The sequence below is a fragment of the Pseudophryne corroboree genome, chromosome 1 (genome assembly GCF_028390025.1).
Source record: "Pseudophryne corroboree isolate aPseCor3 chromosome 1, aPseCor3.hap2, whole genome shotgun sequence".
In the NCBI taxonomy this organism is placed as follows: domain Eukaryota; kingdom Metazoa; phylum Chordata; class Amphibia; order Anura; family Myobatrachidae; genus Pseudophryne; species Pseudophryne corroboree.
Window position 1 is genome coordinate 438936864 of NC_086444.1, and position 22155 is coordinate 438959018.

The 22155-nt window shown below is 44.2% G+C and overlaps 1 protein-coding gene and 1 pseudogene across 2 annotated transcripts in view; one reads left to right on the forward strand and one right to left on the reverse strand.

Moving 5' to 3' along the window:
• Positions 1–779: 779 nt before the first annotated feature.
• SALL2 (spalt like transcription factor 2) overlaps positions 780–22155 on the reverse strand; it is a 62687-nt gene continuing 41311 nt past the window's right edge. The window contains exons 2-3 of one of the 2 annotated variants that reach the window (XM_063913524.1): positions 3728–6627; positions 780–3052 (exon numbers count right to left, since the gene is read on the reverse strand). In XM_063913524.1, coding sequence (XP_063769594.1) covers positions 2675–3052; positions 3728–6627 — 3278 coding nt within the window. In that variant the 3' untranslated portion in view covers positions 780–2674. The remainder of the gene's footprint in view (positions 3053–3727; positions 6628–22155) is intronic. The other variant, XM_063913525.1, reaches the window with a different exon arrangement.
• Positions 15965–16083, forward strand: LOC134933264 (5S ribosomal RNA; annotated as a pseudogene).

Genomic DNA, 22155 nt, shown 5'->3' on the forward strand with positions numbered 1-22155 from the left:
TTATCTAGACACCTATAGTGTACGGGCAGCTGGGCGCCACAGAGATCTACTCCACTATTTTTGTTTTAACTATGCTCAACATGAATTATGCTATGATGGAATTTGATTTTGATGCTCACTGGCAGCAGGAGCTGGCAGTCTTGTCAAGGAAAGATCAATGGCACACATTGCAGACAAATCATTGACACAAACCTAGTTTTTCCCCAAATAAGCTCAATGTGGTAATTTGTCTTTCAGCAGGAAAATCATCCAAAGCCAACTATAGTTAGAGTTGCTCAAAATTAAATTGACCTTAATTCCATTGAAATCTGTGGTAAGAGCTCAAACGACCCAACTGACCTTACCTAACTTGAACTAACTATTGACATAGGGCCTGATTCAGACACCAGAGATCCGCTGCTCACAGATTCCCAATTATCAGCAATCTGCCTCTGTGTAAGGCCCGTTCTATGCATGGCCATGATTGACAGCGGCATTGAGGGGAGGCCTGTGTTCCTGGAAGTGCATGTATATCACCCCGTGTTTTCTGTGAGTTTAGAGTCAAGGGTCTGTGTGTCACCATTCAGACTTCCTGGCCTTGCATACCCCCTTTCCATTGGTAAGCTGACAACATGCCCCCCCAGTAGTGAAGTCAGCAGGGTACATCCCCAGGGCCATGCCCCCTACCCCTTTTTGGGGTGGGAGCTCTTGGCCACATCGGGTGTCACTGACCCTAGGCCACCTCTAATACATATCATGAGTCATTTATATAGGAAACCACAAAAAACGTGCTATTAATCTTTACCAATCAGACATTTGCCTTTATTTCTGTTCTGTACTACATGACAATTACACTCTGGTTGGTTTATATGGATAAAAGCACCATTTTGCACAGTTACCTGAGCACCAGTTTTCATAACTGTCCCATATTGCAAACCATAACAACTCTCCTGGAATATCTGGGCGATACCTACATTTTGGAGGCTCTCACAAACGAGAGAGAGAGAGAGAGAGAGAGAGAGAGAGAGAGAGTGGGGCACTCTTGAGGTTTATTGATGCAATTCATATTCAATTATGTAGTTTTGACCCCTTCCCCACTGTACAAAACTGTGTATTGAGATAGGGCCATGATGACACAAAGCGATTTCTACCCCGCCAAGACTGTCCAGCAAGAGGTTCTTCAAAAGTTGGCAAGTATGTTGCAAACATATAAAGCATTAGAATAAAATTGTCAATCTGATTTATTAAAGAGATTACTTTTATTAAGAGAAAACATTTCATATGGAAACTATTTTATCAATAATCTACTCTCTTGTAAATCCAGCTTCCTTTTGTCCTAATAGAACCAGCACTTTTCCAGTACATTCCCTAAAAGTTTAATAAAGCAGACAAGCAAAGGTAAAGAAGGTAGCGGTATTCAAATAACAGCCATGGTCTCCATGAATATATAAAGTTTGGCAGTAGGAGTATTGTTATTAATAACATCAGCATATGCACCATACTAAGGAAAACAGAATTAATGCTTTATCTCTACATAGCCTCTAACTAAATGTATTTTCTGAATGTAGTCTGGCACAAAGCAAATATATAGCAACAATATGAGCTGTTCATGTATGAAAACCAAGGTTATGCTTTCACACATACAGATGTAAAGTTTGCCAAAGACGTTACTATGTTTGGAACATCTTGCGCTCAGTGTTTAATTTGCTCTCCTTACAACCTGAGCATTGTCATGTATCGGTTGCTATTATTCCTTATTATTCAAGCTTCCAAGCCAGATCAACCCCTTAAGTCTCCTTCATCTGCTGCATCAAGATGCAGATATGCAGAGCAGACTGCACTGAAACATTTTTATAGATTTTTCTGCTGTATATGGAAAAATTCACTTTACTTGTAGACTGGGTATGTTTTTCTGTAGCAGTCAACATCAACTTGTAGAAGATAAAATGTCCAAAATATAAATTTGCAATGTGTAGGTAGAGGTTATAGGAAACAATGGGGACAGGATGCCGGCTGTTGGTTAGTTCTAGTGTTCATGTCCCTTACTTGTGTCTGAGCTTTGCACAGATGCTATTCATTCTTTAGAAAGTTTTCCACACTGGTTTCTTTCAGAGAAATATGTTAATGTGTCTTCATTCCATGTGTAATATTTGCCATTGTATTGTATACCTAAGTAAGTAGTGGATAGTATTACACAGTCTATGCTCCTTTCTCAAAAACTAGGGAGTGAGGAGTCCATTTCTTTATGAGCAAAAATAAATCGATACAGCCATTTAAAATGACAAGCTGCTCCATCCACAATGTTTTTTCAATATTTATTTAACTAAATCCAATCTAGGAATTGGTATCCACTCACCCACTTAATCATTGTTTAACATGGTTACTAAGGGAAAAACGTTTCTCAAATTTAAGTTTTAATGTGTAAAAAACCAGGATGGTCCCTGGTAAATTGGGACATATGGGGTTACTAATTATTAGCCCTTTTCCATATCTCATTGAGACTTTATTGGATTTTCATAGATTGAAAACTAATAGAAAACAGTGCAACTATTTTAGTTAAGTGTCAAGAGAAAATGCACTCTCTAAGTAAGTCTTTAAACCCATAGTTGATTACGGAGTAATCATTTATATATAGAGAGTAGACTCAGTAATATTGAAATCACATTCTCTGTTCTGTGAGTTTAGGAGCACTAGTCTACTTCTCTTCCTTTACTCGACTCCCACATAAAGCCTCTGTTCCACTTGATTTCTTTTCCTTGACTTCTATTAATGCTCCAGTGGGGATGTGCTCAACTTTAGCCGTCTGCAAGCCAATCGAAAGTGGAGGTGAGATGACAGCAGCTGTGGACGTAATGTTAACATTTGATGGTGGAGGTCCACTTGTGAGATAAGCAGTGTATTGGTTCCAAAATGATAGTGGACTAACTCCAACCAGTTGTGTAGGAATATCTCTAGACAGGAAATCCTGCAGCCTCACTGGGGTTCCTGAGAGTAAAGGACCAAGGTTATCCAAAGAGAGCCGTCTTCCTCTTCTGGATGTGCTATTATTCCATACATGAGTACTCATGTGGACCTAAAGATGAAAAGAGAGGGTAGCAAATATTACAATATTAACATGTAGTCTGATATGACTTTTTTGAGTGCCTACAGTATATTGAGTAAAGTCTAAACATGGACCAAAGTGTTATCTAAAAACACCACAACTCAAATGACAGTTAGAGACAATCTCAGACATAAGTGATTAATAACATACACTAATGCAGGTCATATAGAGGGATCCATTTATCCTTGCTCTAGACATAGAGGAAGCAATTGTACTCTACTTTTTTAATTGAGTTTTATAATAGGAGTCTAATCAGGTTATCAGAAAAACGTGTAGTACCACTGAAATAATGAAAAGAGGAGAGTTTTGTGCTGCTCCTTAGGGAGAATGTACAAATAAAGCACTTCTATTTAGGAACAATTTCTTCTGGGAAACTCCATTGGCTTGCCACCATCAGGAAAATGGTAAAATTCATGGTGGTTAACTGGGAAAGTTTTAATGTAAATACAAATATTATGATTAATGGCAATGCTGTTTGCTGCTTTGAATGCTTGTAAATATGATATAATATACTTTGATATTAAGGAAGGTTATCTGAACACTTCTTCTATGTGCTGTATGATATTTTAGTGCTGATTACTATAGTTCAGTGATTGTCACAAGCCTTGTTTTTCACTGAATAGTTAATTTAGATGGAGAGCATACCTTTAGGTTCCCTCGTGTGGTGAACGCCCTTCCACACATATTGCAGGTAAAAGGCTTCTCTCCTGTATGTATCCTCTCATGAATCTGCAAAGCACTGGCCGAGGAGAACGTCTTCTTACATACTACGCACAGATGCTGCTTAGGGCTGCGTCTCAAAGGAGGGGACAGGGAAGAAGGAACCGGCAGCCGTGGAAGCTGGACCAGTGCCAATGTCTGGGGTGGGCTTAACACTTCACTCTTCACTGCGCTCACCAGAAATGTTTGGGCTGGAGTTGGCAAGTCTGCATTTGGGTGTTTGGGACTGCTGACTGGCTGAGGAGGGAAATTTTGTCTCACCTGGTGTGCATGTAGCACATGCTTCGTCAGTATGGATGCCTCCAGGAAGCTCTGCTTACAAACCAAGCAATGGAACAGCCCATCTTTGGTGTGGCATTTCATGTGTTCTCCCAGAGACTCCATACTGGGCAGTTTTTCACAACAGAGGTCACAGGTGTGGGCTTCTTCTTTACTTGGGCTTCCTTCTGGCATGTCACTCATATCTGTCTCTGGCTCTTGCTTACTTTCTGTATCATTTTGAACTTGAATTGTTGCATTTTCAGAACTCTGGTCTATCTCTGTTTTATCATCTTCTTTCCTTAAAGGATCACTTGTTTCTTTTTTTAGAGCTGCTTCAGCAGCTGGTGTAGTCGTTATACTAGTTTCTGATGGTGTAACTACTTCAATGGCTGTAAATGGAACATGTTGAACAGTGGCAGGGGGGGATGAGCTATTCTCATTATTCTTCTTCACAGCAGAGGCTGCAGCATCATCATCCATGCTTGATATCTCTGACTCTCTTAGTGCTGCCTTTTCACTCTCTGATTCACTGGCATCCAAAGAGTCTTCATCGGTGCTGATCTCATCTGAAAAGTCTGGAGTAGTCTTCTCTTCTATGGAATCTGTTTTGCTGCTACCTCCATGGGGTATATCTCCATTTGGTATCTGTCCACCAAGATGCATCCTTATATGCTGTTGGAGAGTAACAGCATTGGTAAACTTTTTCTGGCAAATTGGACATGAATTTTGAGGCTTTGAGGATAAACTGGATTTATGACCTACAAAATGGGCTTTTAAATTTCCCTTTGTTGAGAAGGCACGCCCACATATCTTACACTTGAATGGCCTCTCCCCGCCATGTTGGTTATAATGAAGTCTAAGTGCCCTGGGACAACTTAACACTCTTAAGCAGATGACACACTGGTTAGGCACAGTTGCTTGCTTGTCTATTTTTTCTACCAATTGTTGGAGTTTTGAAGTCTCTGAATATCCCAGTGGTTCTACAGTATATGAAAAAGGGAAGTTTCCAGATTTAAAGTGACTAGCTAACAATGCCCAACTTGGAAGGGAGGTAACAAGCTTGCTAAGTTGCATTCTTCCAGTAACATCAGTTCCTCCAGTCCCTGTCCTTTCAACTGGAGGGGTGTTTTCATCAGACTTTGTTTTTGCACAAACATTGGGAGCCTTTAGTGCACCAGAGCCATCATCTGCTTTCATAAGTACCAGTTTGTTAATTGAATGTAGACCTTGAGTACCTGAGCTTGGGAATAGGTTTAAGCCCTCTGTGGCCATTATTGGAGGTACTACTGGCTTCTTTTCTATTGTCTCTTCTTCTGCCTTCTCTGGAGGTACTGACATGCCATACGGTAGTCCTGTACTAGTCAAAACATAGTCCAAATGTTCAGGAACAGGATGTGGGTTCATTTGTATATGAGGGTACTTTTCACGATGCCGATGAAAGTGCACTTTAAGATTGCCTCTAGTAGTAAATCGGTTTCCACATATGTTGCATTTGTATGGTCTTTCTCCAGTGTGAGAGCGCAAGTGAATTTGGAGGGCACTGTCACTGCCGAAAACTTTTGCACAGAAACGACATTTATGCTTTCCTGATGACCTTTCTTGCTGACTTTCACCACGTAGGGAATCACTATTTTTTTGCTTTAAAAGGCTTGGGGCATTCTCCAGTACTCTTGCCCCTAAAAATAATCCAGCTGGCAAGGTAGGTAAACCTGGTGGGAAAATTGCATGTGGAGAAATAAGTTGACTTGATGGTGAGGTTGGAAGAGAAGCTTGCCCTGGAATTGACTTGTCACCAAACCCACTCATCAGTTTGTCCTTTACATTAGGAATGCTTCTGGCTCCAAATGTTTGCCCAATGTGATTGTAGAGATGAAGAAAAGTCTGTTTGGAAGTTTCATCTCTGCAAAATGTTTTTGCTGATTCAGGACCACATTCAGATTGTTTTGATGGACTGAAAACAGGTAAAGTTCTGGTGCTAGTTGTTCTTTCTGGTGAGGATGTTGTTGTATTAAGGGTAGTCATGGAGAGGGATCCAAGCATTAGTACCTGTTGACATATTTGCTCTGTTATTTGCATCTGGCGTATCTGCCTCTGCTGGAGAACTCTGAGTTCTTCCAGGATCATAGGAATGTTTATGGGAGCTGAAGCAGTCTGACCCCCAGGAACAGCTTCTTGGCTCATTGGAGCCAAGCCCACCTTTGGTCCTGCCATCCCATCCATAATCAGTCCTCCATTGGGAATAAGGAAGCGCTGAGATGGACCCACACCCTTTTTGTCCATTTCATGTCTCAAAGAGGCCATAGAACTTGTTCCTCTGTCGCACTGTTCAGTCACCATTGTTTTCTTTTCTGAGCCAAAGCTTTCTGGAGAGCTAGGTCGTGAACGAGACTCCTCACTGATGCTAGCTTGCTTGCTCTTTCTATTAGATTCCGCTTGGTTCTCCACAATCACAACAACCTGGTTGTCAAGTGGACAGCATTCCTTGTGCCTGGTGAAATCAGAAGGTTCATCAAACTGAGCACAGCATTTTCTGCATACCTGAACTTCTTCACCTGCTGTGTCACCTGTGAAAAGATCATATTAAAAAATTACATTGGATTCACAAAACCTGACTACCAAGTAGCATACAGTACAGATTCTCATACTGGTTTTGACTAAAAGTTTTCCACAAGCTGGCTGGAGTAGACATTTTTACTAGTGATGAGCGGATTCGGTTTTACTCGGTTTTACTCGGTTCTCAAAACCGAATCTTATTGGCTATCCAAAACACGTGACATCAGTGAGCCAATAAGATTCGGTTTTGAGAACCGAGTAAAACCGAGTAAAACCGAATCCGCTCATCACTAATTTTTACTAGTCTTTACATTTTACACCTGTCTGATTGCTTACACAAAATTACTTCCCTGATGTAACTTGGAGTACAGTATGTGCATGATATATTTAGGAAATCAATTTACTTTAAAGAATATTCACAACACTATAATTCAGGTTAACTTACAATATCAACCCACTTCATTTTAGCATGAAACCCCCAATTCTATTTTCTCTGCCCCCACGCAAACACACACACTCTTTCTTCATTTAACAGGGCTTTCTTTGTATCCCGGCTTTTGTCAAGCATTAATACTCCGGAGAGAAAAGCCAGCTTCACAGCTCCTGGTAATTGATTTGTATTCACACAAGAGCCAAGGGGACCGACTTCCAAGCATTGATATGGTAATGCTTTCATGGTAACTGTCCCTTGTTCTGGCTAATTTACTCCCGGGTTCTTCGAGCTTAATTAAACTTGTTGAATTAGCTGGGGGGTACCAGGGCTTTGAGACGCAGCTTGGGAAGAGAGCGTACACAGTACCAAGTAACTGCTTCTTGGAATTTGCTTTCATCTTCTATATTGCTGAATTCATGTACATAACATATGCGTGTATGTTTTTGGCAAAGAAAGTCTTCTGCCAGCGGTTCAATGTATGATGTAACTCCTGGCTGTGTGCCACTTGCTTATGTGCATGAAACAGAAGGTGAAACAGAACTTGCACCTTTATGCACAAACCCCCAGATGTCAGATTTTGATATAATTTCCTCTATTTTTATCAGGAGAAAGCAAACTGAGTCTTTTGCTGGCAAAATTTTGAATACCGAGAGAAATAGGCTTTACAATAAGAAATTGAGAGATACAACTATATTTGTGGTGATGGTGTGCAGACTCATACAGCCACTATGGCTTATTTGCCACACTTGTTTTAAATGAAGTAAAAGGGGAGCGACTTCTGTGAGAGGTTGCCAAGCATTTTCCAAGTGCAGACAGACATTTTTTAACGCAAAGCTGTTTGACCACTATTTGTACATACCTAATGCAGCATACAGTATATGTATGCTAAGACATTGTTTAATTAAGACACATATACACCTGACACTAGAATGAAGAATGTTACTTTTCTTCTCTTATTTACACGTATGCCTAATATTAATGTGTGGATCAAGAAAGTGGTAAAAATTCTATATTAAGGATATTGAAGTAAATTCAATTGCCAGCAAATTGTCCACACGGCAAAATCTGTGCAATACCTACTGCAATTATGGCAGAGGGATCTCACACAAAAGTGTTTGCAACCCCATAGCGTAGCGAGCACTTTTGTCCGAATCAGGGTGCCAAGGGTGCGAATCATCCGAGCAAAGGGTGAGAGGCGAGGTGCCCCTGCCAGCATTTATAGCACCCTTCACCTGCAATTGAATTCCCCCTTAGTGTTTTAATGAGGAGGTGAGCAAGGCTGTCCCTCCTATGAGATGAGTGGAGTACCTTACAACAAATAACACAATCCAACAATTGTCAGAGTCCTTACCTGTCCAACCTACTCATGCTGTATTTCTATTACCTTCAGTCACTGTGTTCTGCAATAATGAATCAAAAGTAGAACAGTATGACGTATCAATCACCTGAACGTTCTCCTGCAATCACTGTATTAGAATTGTGTGTAATAATGGTAAGAATACAAATATTTTGGGGAGCAGCGTCACCAACACTCCCGCAGCACTGCCAGAAATCACCCATCTATGTGTGTGCACTAAGGCACCTCCCTGTCTCTGCCCAGGAACACCCACTACATTTTCAATACAATCCTCACTGCTTGCCACGAAGTTACAGCTGCGACTCTGTACACAATCGGGTGTGGTGTGACTTGATGCATATGCAGTAGCAAAAAGTAACTCCTCTACGTCTGACAACGGCAGTGCATACACCTATGAATCAGGCCCAGTGACTTATCCACTAGTGATTGACTGTCATGATTTAAGGAAACCACAGGCTGACACTTAATAGTGGGCGGAGCAGGATCCAGGATTCTACATAGTACTTATGGAGATTAATGTCAAACTGATGTATACCTGTATAAAACAGACTTCATAAATCCAATTAATTAAAATAAAGAAATCTAAATAAACACTTCTACCAACATACAATATGTGGTCTAGAAAAATCATTCTGCATCTGTGTATCAAAGAACTTCCGGAATCTGAGGGAATGTGAGACGGGCATTCGGATCCCAAAACAAAGCAAAACATCATCTTCCCGCTGTCTGATCTCGCGGGTTTTTGATTCAGGTGTCAAATTTCAAAGTCTCATTGAAATCAATGGGCTGACCACTGGCTGAGAGAGACAGTCTCCCGGCTCTCAGCCAATCGGCTCCCTGCATTCTCGTCCACCAAGAGGCTGCTGCTGCGCTGCGAGAGCGCTGTGTACACTGTAGCGCTTGGACCATCATCATCCTCACAGACACCACAGGAGCATTTACCATCAGAGAGACTCTCCTGCCTGCTGTCACAGTAAGTGCACTACTGGTGTATCCAGCCCACACTGTATCCGACCTGCACTGTATCTAACCCGCACTGTAACCAACCCACAATGTAACCAGCACTTTATCCAACCCACACTGTTACCCTCTACTGTAACCAACTTGCACTGTTACCCGCACTGTATCCGACTCACATTGTATCCGACCTGCACTGTATCCAACCCACACTGTAATCTGCACTGTATCCAACCTGCACTTTATCCAACCCACAATGTCACCAGCACTGTATCCAACCTGCACTGTAACCCAGGGGCGGATTATGAGTCCGGGGGGCAAAGGGCACTTGAGACAGGGGGGCCCTATCTCATTGCTGTGCCTGCTGCGGGTTCGGGGGTGTGGCCTAATCGTGTGACGAGTGGCCACGCCACCTTATGCAAATTCTGGGAATTTATTATTTTTTTAATGGGATTTTGGCCCCTCAGCTAGGTGTAAATCCAGAGGAGGGGGAAGGGGGGGGGGGGGGATAGCGATCACACTGATCGCTCCCCCCCTCTGGATTTACAGCCTCCCTGCAACACCACAGACCTGCCAACACGCAGCAGCGTGTGCTGACTGTAGCACAATGCTGCTGCTGTTGCTGGCAGGACGGAGGAGCTTCAGAGCTGGGGCAGAGCTACTCCAGCTGGGGGGCCCCCTAAAACTGTTGGGCCCGGGATATGTACCCCCTGGCCCCCCCCTTAATCCAGCTCTGCTTTAACCTGTACTGTATCTGACCCGCACACGCCCAGTATTTTACCCTGTACGCCATACTGTATCCAGCAGGTACGGAATGCTGTTTTTATGGTTGGGGGAATTTTGGGAAGCTGCTCAACAAAAAGGCTGATTGATCGAGGCTTTACATGTGCACAGAGTGTCAGTCATCAGTGACCCAGGGCCCCCAGGAGGGATTGGGCACTGAGAATAGACATGTGCTGGGGCATGTGCACCTGTGTAGGGGGCATCCATGTCTGCTGTTGCTATTTTACACATGGTTTAGGGTTTTTTCTTTGGTGTTTGTTAACAACTACTACTTTAGAGCAGAGATGAGCGGGTTCGGTTCCCTGAGAACCGAACCCGCCCGAACGTCACCACCCGAACCCGGATCCGAGAGAGACCCGGATTTTCTCGCTTGACTCGGAAACCAGAATGAGGCAAAACGTCATCATCCTGCTGTCGGATTCTCGCGGGGTTTGGATTACATATAAGTTGCCGCCATTTTCACTCCGGCATTGGAGAGTGTAGAGAGAGGACGTGTCTCCGTCCTCATTGTCCCGCATCAGTTCAGTGTTAGTATCTTGTGCTGTATCAGTCCAGTCACAGTGGTGGTGTGTTGTGCTGCCATATGTCAAGTACTGCTGTATAAATCTAGTCCAGTGGTGCTGTGTTGTGCTGCATCAGTTCAGTGGTTGTGTATTGTGCTGCATCAGTCCAGTGCAGTGGTGTAGTGTTGTTGTGCATCAGTTCAGTGTTAGTGTCTTGTGCTGCATCAGTCCAGTCACAGTGGTGGTGTCCTCTGCTGCCCTATGTCCAGTGCTGCTGTATAAGTCCAGTGCAGTGGTGCTGTGTTGTCCTGCATCAGTTCAGTGGTGGTGTCTTGTGCTGCATCAGTCCAGTCGCAATGGTGGTGTCCTCTGCTGCCATATGTCCAGTGCTGCTGTATAAATCCAGTCCAGTGGTGCTGTGTTGTTCTGCATCAGTTCAGTGGTGGTGTCTTGTGCTGCATCAGTCCAGTCGCAATGGTGGTGTCCTCTGCTGCCATATGTCCAGTGCTGGTGCATAAGTCCAGTCCATTGCAGTGGTGCTGTGTTGTCCTGCATCAGTCCAGTGGTGGTGTCCCTGTGCTGCTGTATATGTCCAATGATACTGCCATCAGGGCCGGTGCTAGGGTGTTCTGCGCCCTCCTGCAAACTATAAATTTACGCCCTCCCTTACTTTACAAAGGGACAGCGCACATAACCCTGTAGCAGTGACACGTATACACATAATGCTCCCTGTGGTAGTGCTGTTTACACATTTAACGCCCCCTGTACCAGTGATGCTTACACACATTACGCCCCTTTTACCAGTGATGCTTACACACGTAATGCCCCTGTACCAATGACGCTTACACACGTTATGCCCCCCTGTACCAGTGATGCTTACACACGTAACGCCCACTGTACCAATGACATAACGCCCCCTGTACTAGTGACGCTTACACACATAATGCCCCCTGTACCAGTGACACTTACACACGTAACTTCCCCTGTAGCAGTGACGCTTACACAAGTAACGCCCTGTGTACCAGTGACACTTACACAAGTAAAGCCTTCTGTGCCTTTGACCCTTACACACTGTAGCAGTGATGCTTACACACGCAACACCCCCTGTAGTAGTGACGCTTACACACATTATGCCGCACAGTCACACACACATACATATTGTACATACATTACTCACATACACAGTCACACATATATTACACATACACACACATACATACATACACACACACTTCCACTGACTCACTCTCTTTCCATCCTCTTACCTAAGGAAGTCTGGCAGGCCGGAGCTGGAGCTGATCATCCTCCTGTACAGCCTGGTCCACGTAGCTCCGCCCCCCAGTTCCATGTAGCCCCCCCCCCTTTTAGGTCAGCACACTGCACTGACACAGGGGAGGGGAGAGGAGGCTTCATGCTGCCGGCGCCACAGCCTGTCATAGAGTGTGACAGGTGCAGCAGCAGCTGGCAGCAGCAACAGGGGGACATCAGCTCAATACAGGGATGCAGTGCAGGGAGAGCGCATCTCCATTCCTGGCGCCTCCCTGCACTGCATCCCTTTGCTGAGCGGCTTGCGCCGGCTCTGACTGCCGTATATGGACATTGATACTGCCGTATATGTCCAGCGGTACTGACATATAAATCCAGTGATCCTGCCGTATAATTCCAGTGATCCTGCCATATAATTGCAGTGGTACTGGCATATAAATCCAGTCCAGTGATACTGCCGTATATGTCCAGTGGTACTGCCATATAAATCCAGTGGTACTGCCGTATAATTACAGTGATCCTGCCGTATAATTCCAGTGGTACTGGCTTATAAATTCAGTGATCCTGCCGCATAATTCCAGTGGAACTGGCGTATAAATCCAGTGATCCTGCCGTATAATTCCAGTGATCCTGCCGTATAATTCCAGTGATCCTGCCGTATAAATCCAGTGATCCTGCCGTATAATTTCAGTGGTACTGGCGTATAAATCCAGTGATCCTGCCGTATAATTCCAGTGGTACTGGCGTATAAATCCAGTGATCCTGCCATATATTTCCAGTGATCCTGACAAATAATTCCAGTGATCCTGCCATATAAATCCAGTGATCCTGTCGTATAATTCCAGTGATCCTGCCGTATAATTCCAGTGGTTCTGCCGTATATATGTCCAGTGGTACTGCCGTATAAATCCAGTGATACTGCCATATAATTCCAGTGGTACTGGCGTATAAATCGAGTGATCCTGCCGTATAATTCCAGTGATCCTGCCGTATAATTCCAGTGATCCTGCCGTATAAATCCAGTGATCCTGCCGTATAATTCCAGTGATCCTGCCGTATAAGTCCAGTGGTACCGGCGTATAAATCCAGTGATCCTGCCGTATAATTCCTGTGATCCTGCCGTATAATTCCAGTGATCCTGCCGTAAAAGTCCAGTGATCATGCCATATAATTCCAGTGATTATGCCGTATTATTCCAGTGATCCTGCTGTATAATTCCAGTGGTACTGGTGTATAAATCCAGTCCAGTGATACTGCCGTATATGTCCAGTGGTACTGCCGTATAAGTCCAGTGATACTCCCGTATAATTCCAGTGGTACTGGCGTATAAATCCAGTGATATTGCTGTATAAATCCAGTCCAGTGATACTGCTGTATATGTCTAGTGGTACTGCCATATAAATCCAGTGATACTGCTGTATAATTCCAGTGGTACTGCCGTATAAATCCAGTGATACTGCTGTATAAATCCAGTCCAGTGATACTGCCGTATATGTCCAGTGGTACTGCCATATAATTCCAGTGATACTGCCGTATAATTCCAGTGATACTGCCGTATAATTCCAGTGGTACTGGTGTATAAATCCAGTGATACTGCTGTATAAACCCAGTCCAGTGATACTGCCGTATAAATCCAGTCCTGTGGTACTGCCAGTAAAACCAGTGATACTGCCGTATATGTCCAGTGGTACTGCCATATAATTCCAGTGATACTGCCGTATAATTCCAGTGATACTGCCGTATAATTCCAGTGGTACTGGTGTATAAGTCCAGTGATACTGCTGTATAAATCCAGTCCAGTGATACTGCCGTATAAATCCAGTCCTGTGGTACTGCCAGTAAAACCAGTGATACTGCCGTATATGTCCAGTGGTACTGCCATATAATTCCAGTGATACTGCCGTATATATATTTCTCCGGCAGGGTCCACAGGTTATCCACAGGATAACAATGGGATTTGATGGAGCGACAGCAGATTGGCACCAAACGATCACAAGCTTTCAGGCCTCCCAGGATGCAACGGGCCCGTCCTTATATCCCTGCCCACTGGCTCAGGCAAATCAGTTTTTAGTTTGGTGCGGCAGGAGCCAGACCATGGTCAGAGGGCTGCTGTTCTATGGCAGCCCTATGCTTTCTTATTTTATTTTTATAGTCTATACTATGTTTTTGAGCGATCTTTCTTAACAGCGTCTTATACACATATTGGAAAGAGTCGCTCCAACAACTCTCCGCCAAATCACAACAGTGCTTACCCATGTGTACAATGCTGTCTTGGCGGGCGTCTGTGTCGGATATACCAGCAGACGTTACCAGGCTGTGGCCGGAGCACGGGGAGAAGGTAAGGCATCGGTTCCCCGTAGTCGGGGAATACGTCCACAGCTGTACTGTATTGGAAGGAGACTACCAAACAGTAGCTGACGCGCCGCCACCACGGGTGCTCCAGCGCTAGGCCTTAGGGATGATAAGGCACCAGGAATAGTATGAGGCTGCGATCCCTAGGGTTGATGTCAGTGGTGGGGAGTTAGATGCTCTCCTGGTCGTCCCTCCCCCCAGTCCATGACCAGTTTCCGCGAGTCTCCCGCCATGAACTGTTGCCTCACTTCCATCTCAGATGCTACCACGAGGGGTCTCGGTCGCAGCATAGGCTGCTGCGTCTATGTTCACTAGGCGCTATTGTGAGGAGACCCAGTCGCATTACAGGCGTCTGTATGGCCAGTGCGTCTGTATGCACAGTGCATCTGTGTTCACTAAAAGTTCCCGGAGCGGCGGTGTACACTAGTAGCATCTGGATCCACTCAGCGTTCACTAACGTATTGATCGATCTTGGAAGTGAGGTGAGTCTCCCTGTATCCCACTCTATTGAGTACGGGTTATACAGCACTAAATTTCTATCTACTTTTGTCAGTATGAATAGTTAAATTTAAGTGCCTATTGCATATGAGACTGTGTACATTACTGTGGTTTTCTTCGCATTGCATCTGAATACATTAAGATCTGTATAAAACAGAATTCAGTAATATGTACTCCTACATACTTTAAAATGTGTTCGTAGTTGATTATGTGCTCATATGACTAATATATAACATGTGACTGACTGCTAGTGTGATTGCTGACTTTTATATATGTTTGTCAGTTGGTCTTCTGATCCTCAATGCGGGTGCATGGGTTAGGGTCAGATTGATATCACTTTAGAACGATAAAGTGCTGATTATTTATCATGTCTAAGAGTGGCAAAAGTGACAAGAGTACACTTACAGTAACCCCAACACTCATATCATGTTGTCTTGCAAAAACTGTGTTATTCTCCCTGATCTGGTACAGGATGGTTTATTTGTAAAATGGTTTGCTTCAGCATAATACAAGGCAGATCCCTGATCTACATCATGTATAGATAGATCCCCCTTGGGGGATGTTTGCACAGACCTTGTCCAGTATAGCTGAAAGGTTAATTCCTACAGCGTCAATACCAGGAATAGGGTTCTCTATTAACCCTTACATGCAGCTCTCTACCTACGGTATCCCCAACAGCTTCTCCAATAAAACAAGCTGATAAACCGAGTGTAAATAAATCATCAACTGCACAGGCTACATATGATGATTCATCAGACGATGAAAGCTCTACATACTCTACTTCGGTATACAAGGAACAGGTAGAGGGTATCAGCTCAGTGAATATAGCTGAAATAATGAGAGCAGTAAAGGCCTTTCTGTCCTCAGAGGATCAGCAGAGCCTGTGTTAAAAATAAGGTACCCAGGTTTAAACGTCCCAAAAAATAGGGCCTCCTCATGGGGGACCCCAGCAGCTGATGGAAATCATGGCTATACCCGATAAGGAATATAGGTTCCCAGTAAATAGGATTCCAAATATCCTTTTCCAGCTGGGGACTGTTTAAAAATAGGAAGTGCCTCCTGAAGTAGATACGCATATTATTGATAGTGTGAAAATCTATATGGCCTTTGCCGTCAACGTCAAAAGAGGGATGGTTTTCTGAAAACCATAATGTCTCTGTCTGGGGCAGTCATAAGGCAAGCCATGACTTCACCTTGCAATCTACAGCCACACCACACTGGATAGGCCCAATCTCACTAGATCTTGGAAGCTAAACAGTGTTGGGCCTGGTTAGTTCTTGGATGGGAGACCACCTTGGAATATCAGGTGCTGTAGGTACACTGGGCTGAGGTACTGGAAAACAGGTGTTCAGCGCCTGCAAGGGAGCAAGAATCCCATTTAGCTCATATAGGCACTAATGTTCTAGGGCATCAGCATTAAAAATAGCTGCTTGCAGAGCATTTTTGCCTACATACATGGAAAGCTGATTCAGAATTAAAGAAGGTTCTGGAAACTTTGCCTTTGGTGGGAAGTTTCTGTTTGGGAAGGAGTTAACAGATATTCTGGAGTCAGAGACAGACTCCAAGAAGGTCACGTTTCTTTACACATATAACCCCCAAACCTAGAGGTCCGGTTTCGGCCTTGTCGGTCATAAAGGAACGTAACAGCCTCAATACAATAAGTTTGGTAAGGCAAAGAAGCAAAGGCAACCAGAGGGCCAGCTTCCAAACCAGAGGATAAGCCATCAGCATGATGGTGCGGGCCTCCTTCTGGGGGACCCCAAAAGGATAGGGGGCCGACTTCTTCAGTTTGCACAGATCTGGTAGCAGTCTACAAACAGATGCCTGGGTGCAAGAAGCAGTATCTCTAATTTATGCTTTCCCTTCTAGAAGCATCCTCCTCGAAGGTTCTTCTGTTCCAGTCCGTCTCGGGTAGAGGCGAAGGACAGGGGTTTGCAAGAAGCAGTTCAGAAATTGCTTTTGTCAGGAATAGTCATTCCAGTAACCCCTGCACAATAGGGACAGGGGTCTTTACTCCAACCGGGTTTGGGTTCAGAAGGATCCTTTCACCCCATTCTCAAAATCCCAAACAGCTAAGTTTGGGTACCACGGTTCACATGGAGACGTTGCGCTCCATAGTTTTTGCATGGAGCCATGAGATTACATGGTATCCCTACATAGTCAGGATGCTTACCTACAGGTTGCTATAGCACTGTTCCATCAGTGTTATCTAAAGGTTCACCATCCTCCAGCAACATTTTCAGTTCCAGACCTTACCTTTTGGGTTAGCCACAGCCCTCAGAGTATGTACCAAAATTATTATGATTATGGCAGCTTATCTCCGCAAGAAGGGGATAAGAAAATTGCCATACCTCGACCACCTTTTTTATCCTCTCACAATCACAGGAAAAGCTTCTGTGCCATCTCCAGCAGACAGTGACTTGTATGCAGAGGCACGGGTGGTTCATAAATTGGGCAAAGTCATCTATGTGACTTACTGTGGGGCTGTACTGAATTCAAGTCTGCAGAAAATTGATTACATCGGAACAAGATATCCAAGGTACAGTCAAGTACTCAGAAGTTGTTACACAGTCAAACAATATCAATCCACGCAGCTATGCGACTGATGGGTTTTATGGTGTCAACAATCGACATGGTGGAGTATGAACAATTCCACTCAAGACCTCTGCATTGTCTGATTCTGGCCAGATGGAATGGAATACATCAGACAATAAAGAAACAGCCTATGGTACTTTCACACAAGGTAAGAAAGTCATCAGCCTGGTGGCTACAGACATCCCATCTAGACAAAGGGTGAACCTTTTTGGATATCAGATGGGGGATCCTGACAACAGATGCCAGTCTTCAGTGCTGGGGAGCAGTGTCCGGAAGATTATGGTTCCAGGGACAATAGACCACAGAAGAAAGTGGCCTGCCAATAAATCCATTAGAACTTCGGGCCATATACATGGCAATGATTCAGGCAAAGGACACTCTTCAAAGACCAGTCCAGATCCTCTCGGACAATGTAACGGCAGGGGCGTACCTCAACCATCAGGGAGGAACGCGCAGCCAAACAGCAATGAAGGAGGTAAGTCACATACTAAAGTGAGCAGAACTCCATCTTCCAGCATTGTCCGCAGTATTCGTTTCGGGAGTCCTAAACTGGGAAGCGGACTTTCTCAGTCAACACGCCATTCAAGCAAGTGAATGGGCTCTACACCCAGAAGTCTTTCAGACTCTGGTAGACAAGTGGGGTTTGTCAGAGATAGATCTCATGGCATCCTGTCTGAACAACAAAGTGCCCGCAAACGGGGCTAGAACAAAGAATCCCGGAGCGATCTTTGTGGACGCCTTGTCAGTGAAATGGGCTTTTCATCTGGCGTATCTTTTTCCTCCGATCATCCTGCTACCAGGGTGGTAAGGAAAATAAAAGAAGCAAAGGTTGCCGTGAGTGTAATAGCTCCGGCTTGGCCCAGAAGGCATTGGTACACAGATCTACAGAGAATGTCGATGGATGCTCCACTTCTGCTCACTCAACGTCCAGATCTACTAATGCAGGGTCCTTGTTATCACAGGCATCGGGATCAACTATCGTTGACGGCGTGGCTCTTGAAACCTCTATCCTTAAGTCAAGAGGATTCTGGCTACAGGTAATTCAAACAATGCTCAGAACAAGGAAACCCTCCTCAGCTCGCATTTATCCTAATATGGTAGGCCTATATTCATGGTGCAGTGAAAGAAATATGGACCCGAAATCTTTTCAAGTTTCCAGGGTCTTAGATTTCCTTCAGGCAGGAATGGATAAGGTTTTGAAGGTGGCTTCCTTGAGAGTACAAGTATCAGCATTGACTGTATGGTTCCAAAAGAAAATTGCCAATTTACAGGATGTGTGTTCTTTTTCCAGGGAATGCTGCACATTCAACCTCCTTTTGTTCCTCCTATAGTGCCTTGGGACTTAATTCTAGTCCTCAAAGACCTTCAAGTTGCTCCGTTTGAACTACTTAATAAAGTGGATCTTAAATGGTTGACAGCTAAAGTTCTCTCTCTACTGACTATGCATCAGCTAGAAGAGTGTCAGATTAGGAGCGCTGTCATGTTCTCTTTTTCTGATTTTTATATCCAGATAAAGCAGTTCTCAGAACTTGGTCTGGGTATCCTCCTAAGGGGGTGTCTAAATTCCACCTTAATGAAGAAATTGTAGTACCGGTTTTCGCAGGTATCGGGACTTTCTGCGGGAGATGCGTCGCGGAACATAGTCCGAGCATTAAGGATCTACTTGGATCACACCAGTGCCATCAGAAAGACAGATTCTCTCTTGATTTTCTACGGAATTCACAAGAGAGGATGGCCTGCTAATAAATAGATGCTGGCTAGAGGGCTTCAAATGATGATTTCGGAAGCATATTCTCAAGCGGATCTCCCTGTTCCGGCTAATGTCTTTGTTCACTCTACTTGTAAGGTAGGTCCTTCATAGGTAGCACTACATGGTGCTTCAGCAGAACAGATATGTAAGGCAGCCACATAGTCTTCCATTAACACATTCATTAGACATTATGCTTGGATAATTTTGCCTCTCATGACACTGAATTCGGGCGTAAGGTTCTCCTGTCCAATCAGGAGCGTCCCCACCACTAAAATTGCTTTGGGAAATCCCATTGTTATCCTGTGGATAACCTGTGGACCCTGCCGGAAAAATATACGTTATGGTAAGAACTTACCGTTGATTATGGTATTTCTCCTAAGTCCACAGGTTCCACAGGGATCCCACCCTGATGCACCTGATTTGAGGATCTTGCTACTCACTAACCTCTTCCTTCTTGTAGGGAAGGGTGTGCATGTGTGTTCTTCTTGCCTGATTAGGGCTCTACATGATGCTCCTGCCTAGGTGCTTTGGAATCCAACTGATTTGCCTGAGCCAGTGGGCGGGGATATATGGAGGGGCCTGTTGCATCCTGGGAGGGCTGAAAGCTTGTGATTGTTTGGTGCCAATCCGCTGTCGCTCCATCATATCCCATTGTTATCCTGTGGAACCTGTGGACTTAGGAGAAAAACCGTTATCAATGGTAAGTTACCATAACGTATATATATCCTGTTGCAAAGCGGATTACTGAGGTCATAACAACCATGCTGGTGTTAGACGTGTGTCCGGTATCCGCCATTATTGCAGTGGGACTGCAGTGCCACTTCTAGATGGGCCAGGTGTTTGTGCTGCACACTTGTGTCGCTTAGCTTAGTCATACAGCTACCTCATTGCACCTCTTTTTCTTCTTTGCATGATGTGCTGTTTGGGGACTAGTTTTTTTAAGTGCCATCCTGTCTGCCATTGCAGTGCCAGTCCTAGATGGGCCAGGTATTTCTGCCACACACTTGTGTCGCTTAGCTTAGTCATCAAGCTACCTAATTGCACCTCTTTTACTTCTTTGCATGATGTGCTGTTTGGGCCTATTTTTTTTAAATGCCATCCTGTCTGCAACTGCAGTGCCACTCCTAGATGGGCCAGGTGTTTGTGCCGCACACTTGTGTCGCTTAGCTTAGTCATACAGCTACCTCATTGCACCTCTTTTTTTTCTTTGCATGATGCGCTGTTTGGGGCCTAGTTTTTTTTAAGTGCCATCCTGTCTGCCATTGTAGTGCCACTCCTAGATGAGCCGGGTGTTTGTGCTGCACCCTTGTGTCGCTTAGCTTAGTCATACAGCTACCTCATTGCACCTCTTTTACTTCTTTGCATGATGTGCTGTTTGGGGCCTAGTTTTTATAAATGCCATCCTTTCTGCCACTGCAGTGCCACTCCTAGATGGGCCAGGTGTTTGTGCCGCACACTTGTGTTGCTTAGCTTAGCCATCCAGCTACCTAATTGCACCTCTTTTTCTTCTTTGCATGATGTGCTGTTTGGGGCCTATTTTTTTAAATCTGCCATCCTGTCTGACACTGCAGTGCCACTCTTAGATGGGCCAGGTGTTTGTGCTGCACACTTGTGTTGCTTAGCTTAGTCATCCAGCCAACTCGGTGCAACCTTTTGGCCTAAAAACAATATTGTGAGGTGTGAGGTGTTCAGAATAGACTGGAAATGAGAGGAAATGAATGTTATTGAGGTTACTAATACTGTAGGATCAAAATTACCCCCAAATTCTGTGATTTTAGCTGTTTTTATTTCTTATTTTTAAAAAATCATCTAGATCCAAAACCAAAACCAAAAAACGAAAGGGTGGTTTTGGCAAAACCAATCCATATTCAAAACACGAGGATGGAACCAGAACCAAAACAAAAACACAAAACACGAAAAGTGCCCGCCGCACATCTCTAGTTTAGAGCAATATTTCACACACAATTCTTAGAACATTTCTGTTTTGGATTGTTTTCTATTGAAAGTACTTGCGAGTTAGTTTGATTGGTTATTGCTAATACATTACTAATTTGAATTGCCCAGTAATAGCTGTAATTTGCACATGCTCAGGCATGAAGCACGTGGAGTGCAAAAGATCAACTTTGTCAAATAATCTGGAAATATATAATAATAATAATAATAATAATAATAATAATAATAATAATTTTATTTATATAGAGCTCTTTCTCCAACAGGACTCAAGGCACTTTACAGACATCAAAAACAATGTACATAGGGGGTGATTCCGAGTTGTTCGCTCGCTAGCTGCTTTTAGCAGCTTTGCACACGCTAAGCCGCCGCCCTCTGGGAGTGTATCTTAGCTTAGCAGAAGTGCGAACGAAAGATTAGCAGAATTGCGAATAGAAATTTCTTAGCAGTTTCTGAGTAGCTCGAGACTTACTCAGCCATTGCGACCAGCTCAGTCCTTTTCGTTCCTGGTTTGACGTCACAAACACGCCCTGCGTTCGGCCAGCCACTTCCCTGTTTCTCCAGCCACTCCTGCGTTTTGCAACTCGAACGCCTGCGTTTTTCCGTACACTCCCATAAAACGGCCAGTTTCCGCCCAGAAACACCCACTTCCTGTCAATCACACTACGATCAGCACAGCGATGAAAAAGCTTTGTTATGCCGTGAGTAAAATACCTAACTTTTTTGTAAAATAACTAAGCGCATGCGCACTGCGAACCTTGCGCATGCGCAGTAAGCGACTAATCGCAGTATAGCGAAAATCGGCAACGAGCGACCAACTCGGAATGACCCCCATAGGGGGTAATTCTGAGTTGATCGCAGCAGGATTTTTGTTAGCAATTGGGCAAAACCATGTGCACTGCAGGGGAGGCAGATATAACATGTGCAGAGAGAGTTAGATTTGGGTGGGTTATTTTGTTTCTGTACAGGGTAAATACTGGCTGCTTTATTTTACACTGTAATTTAGATTGCAGATTAAACACACCACACCCAAATCTAACTCTCTCTGCACATGTTATATCTGCCTTCCCTGCAGTGCACATGGTTTTGCCTAAC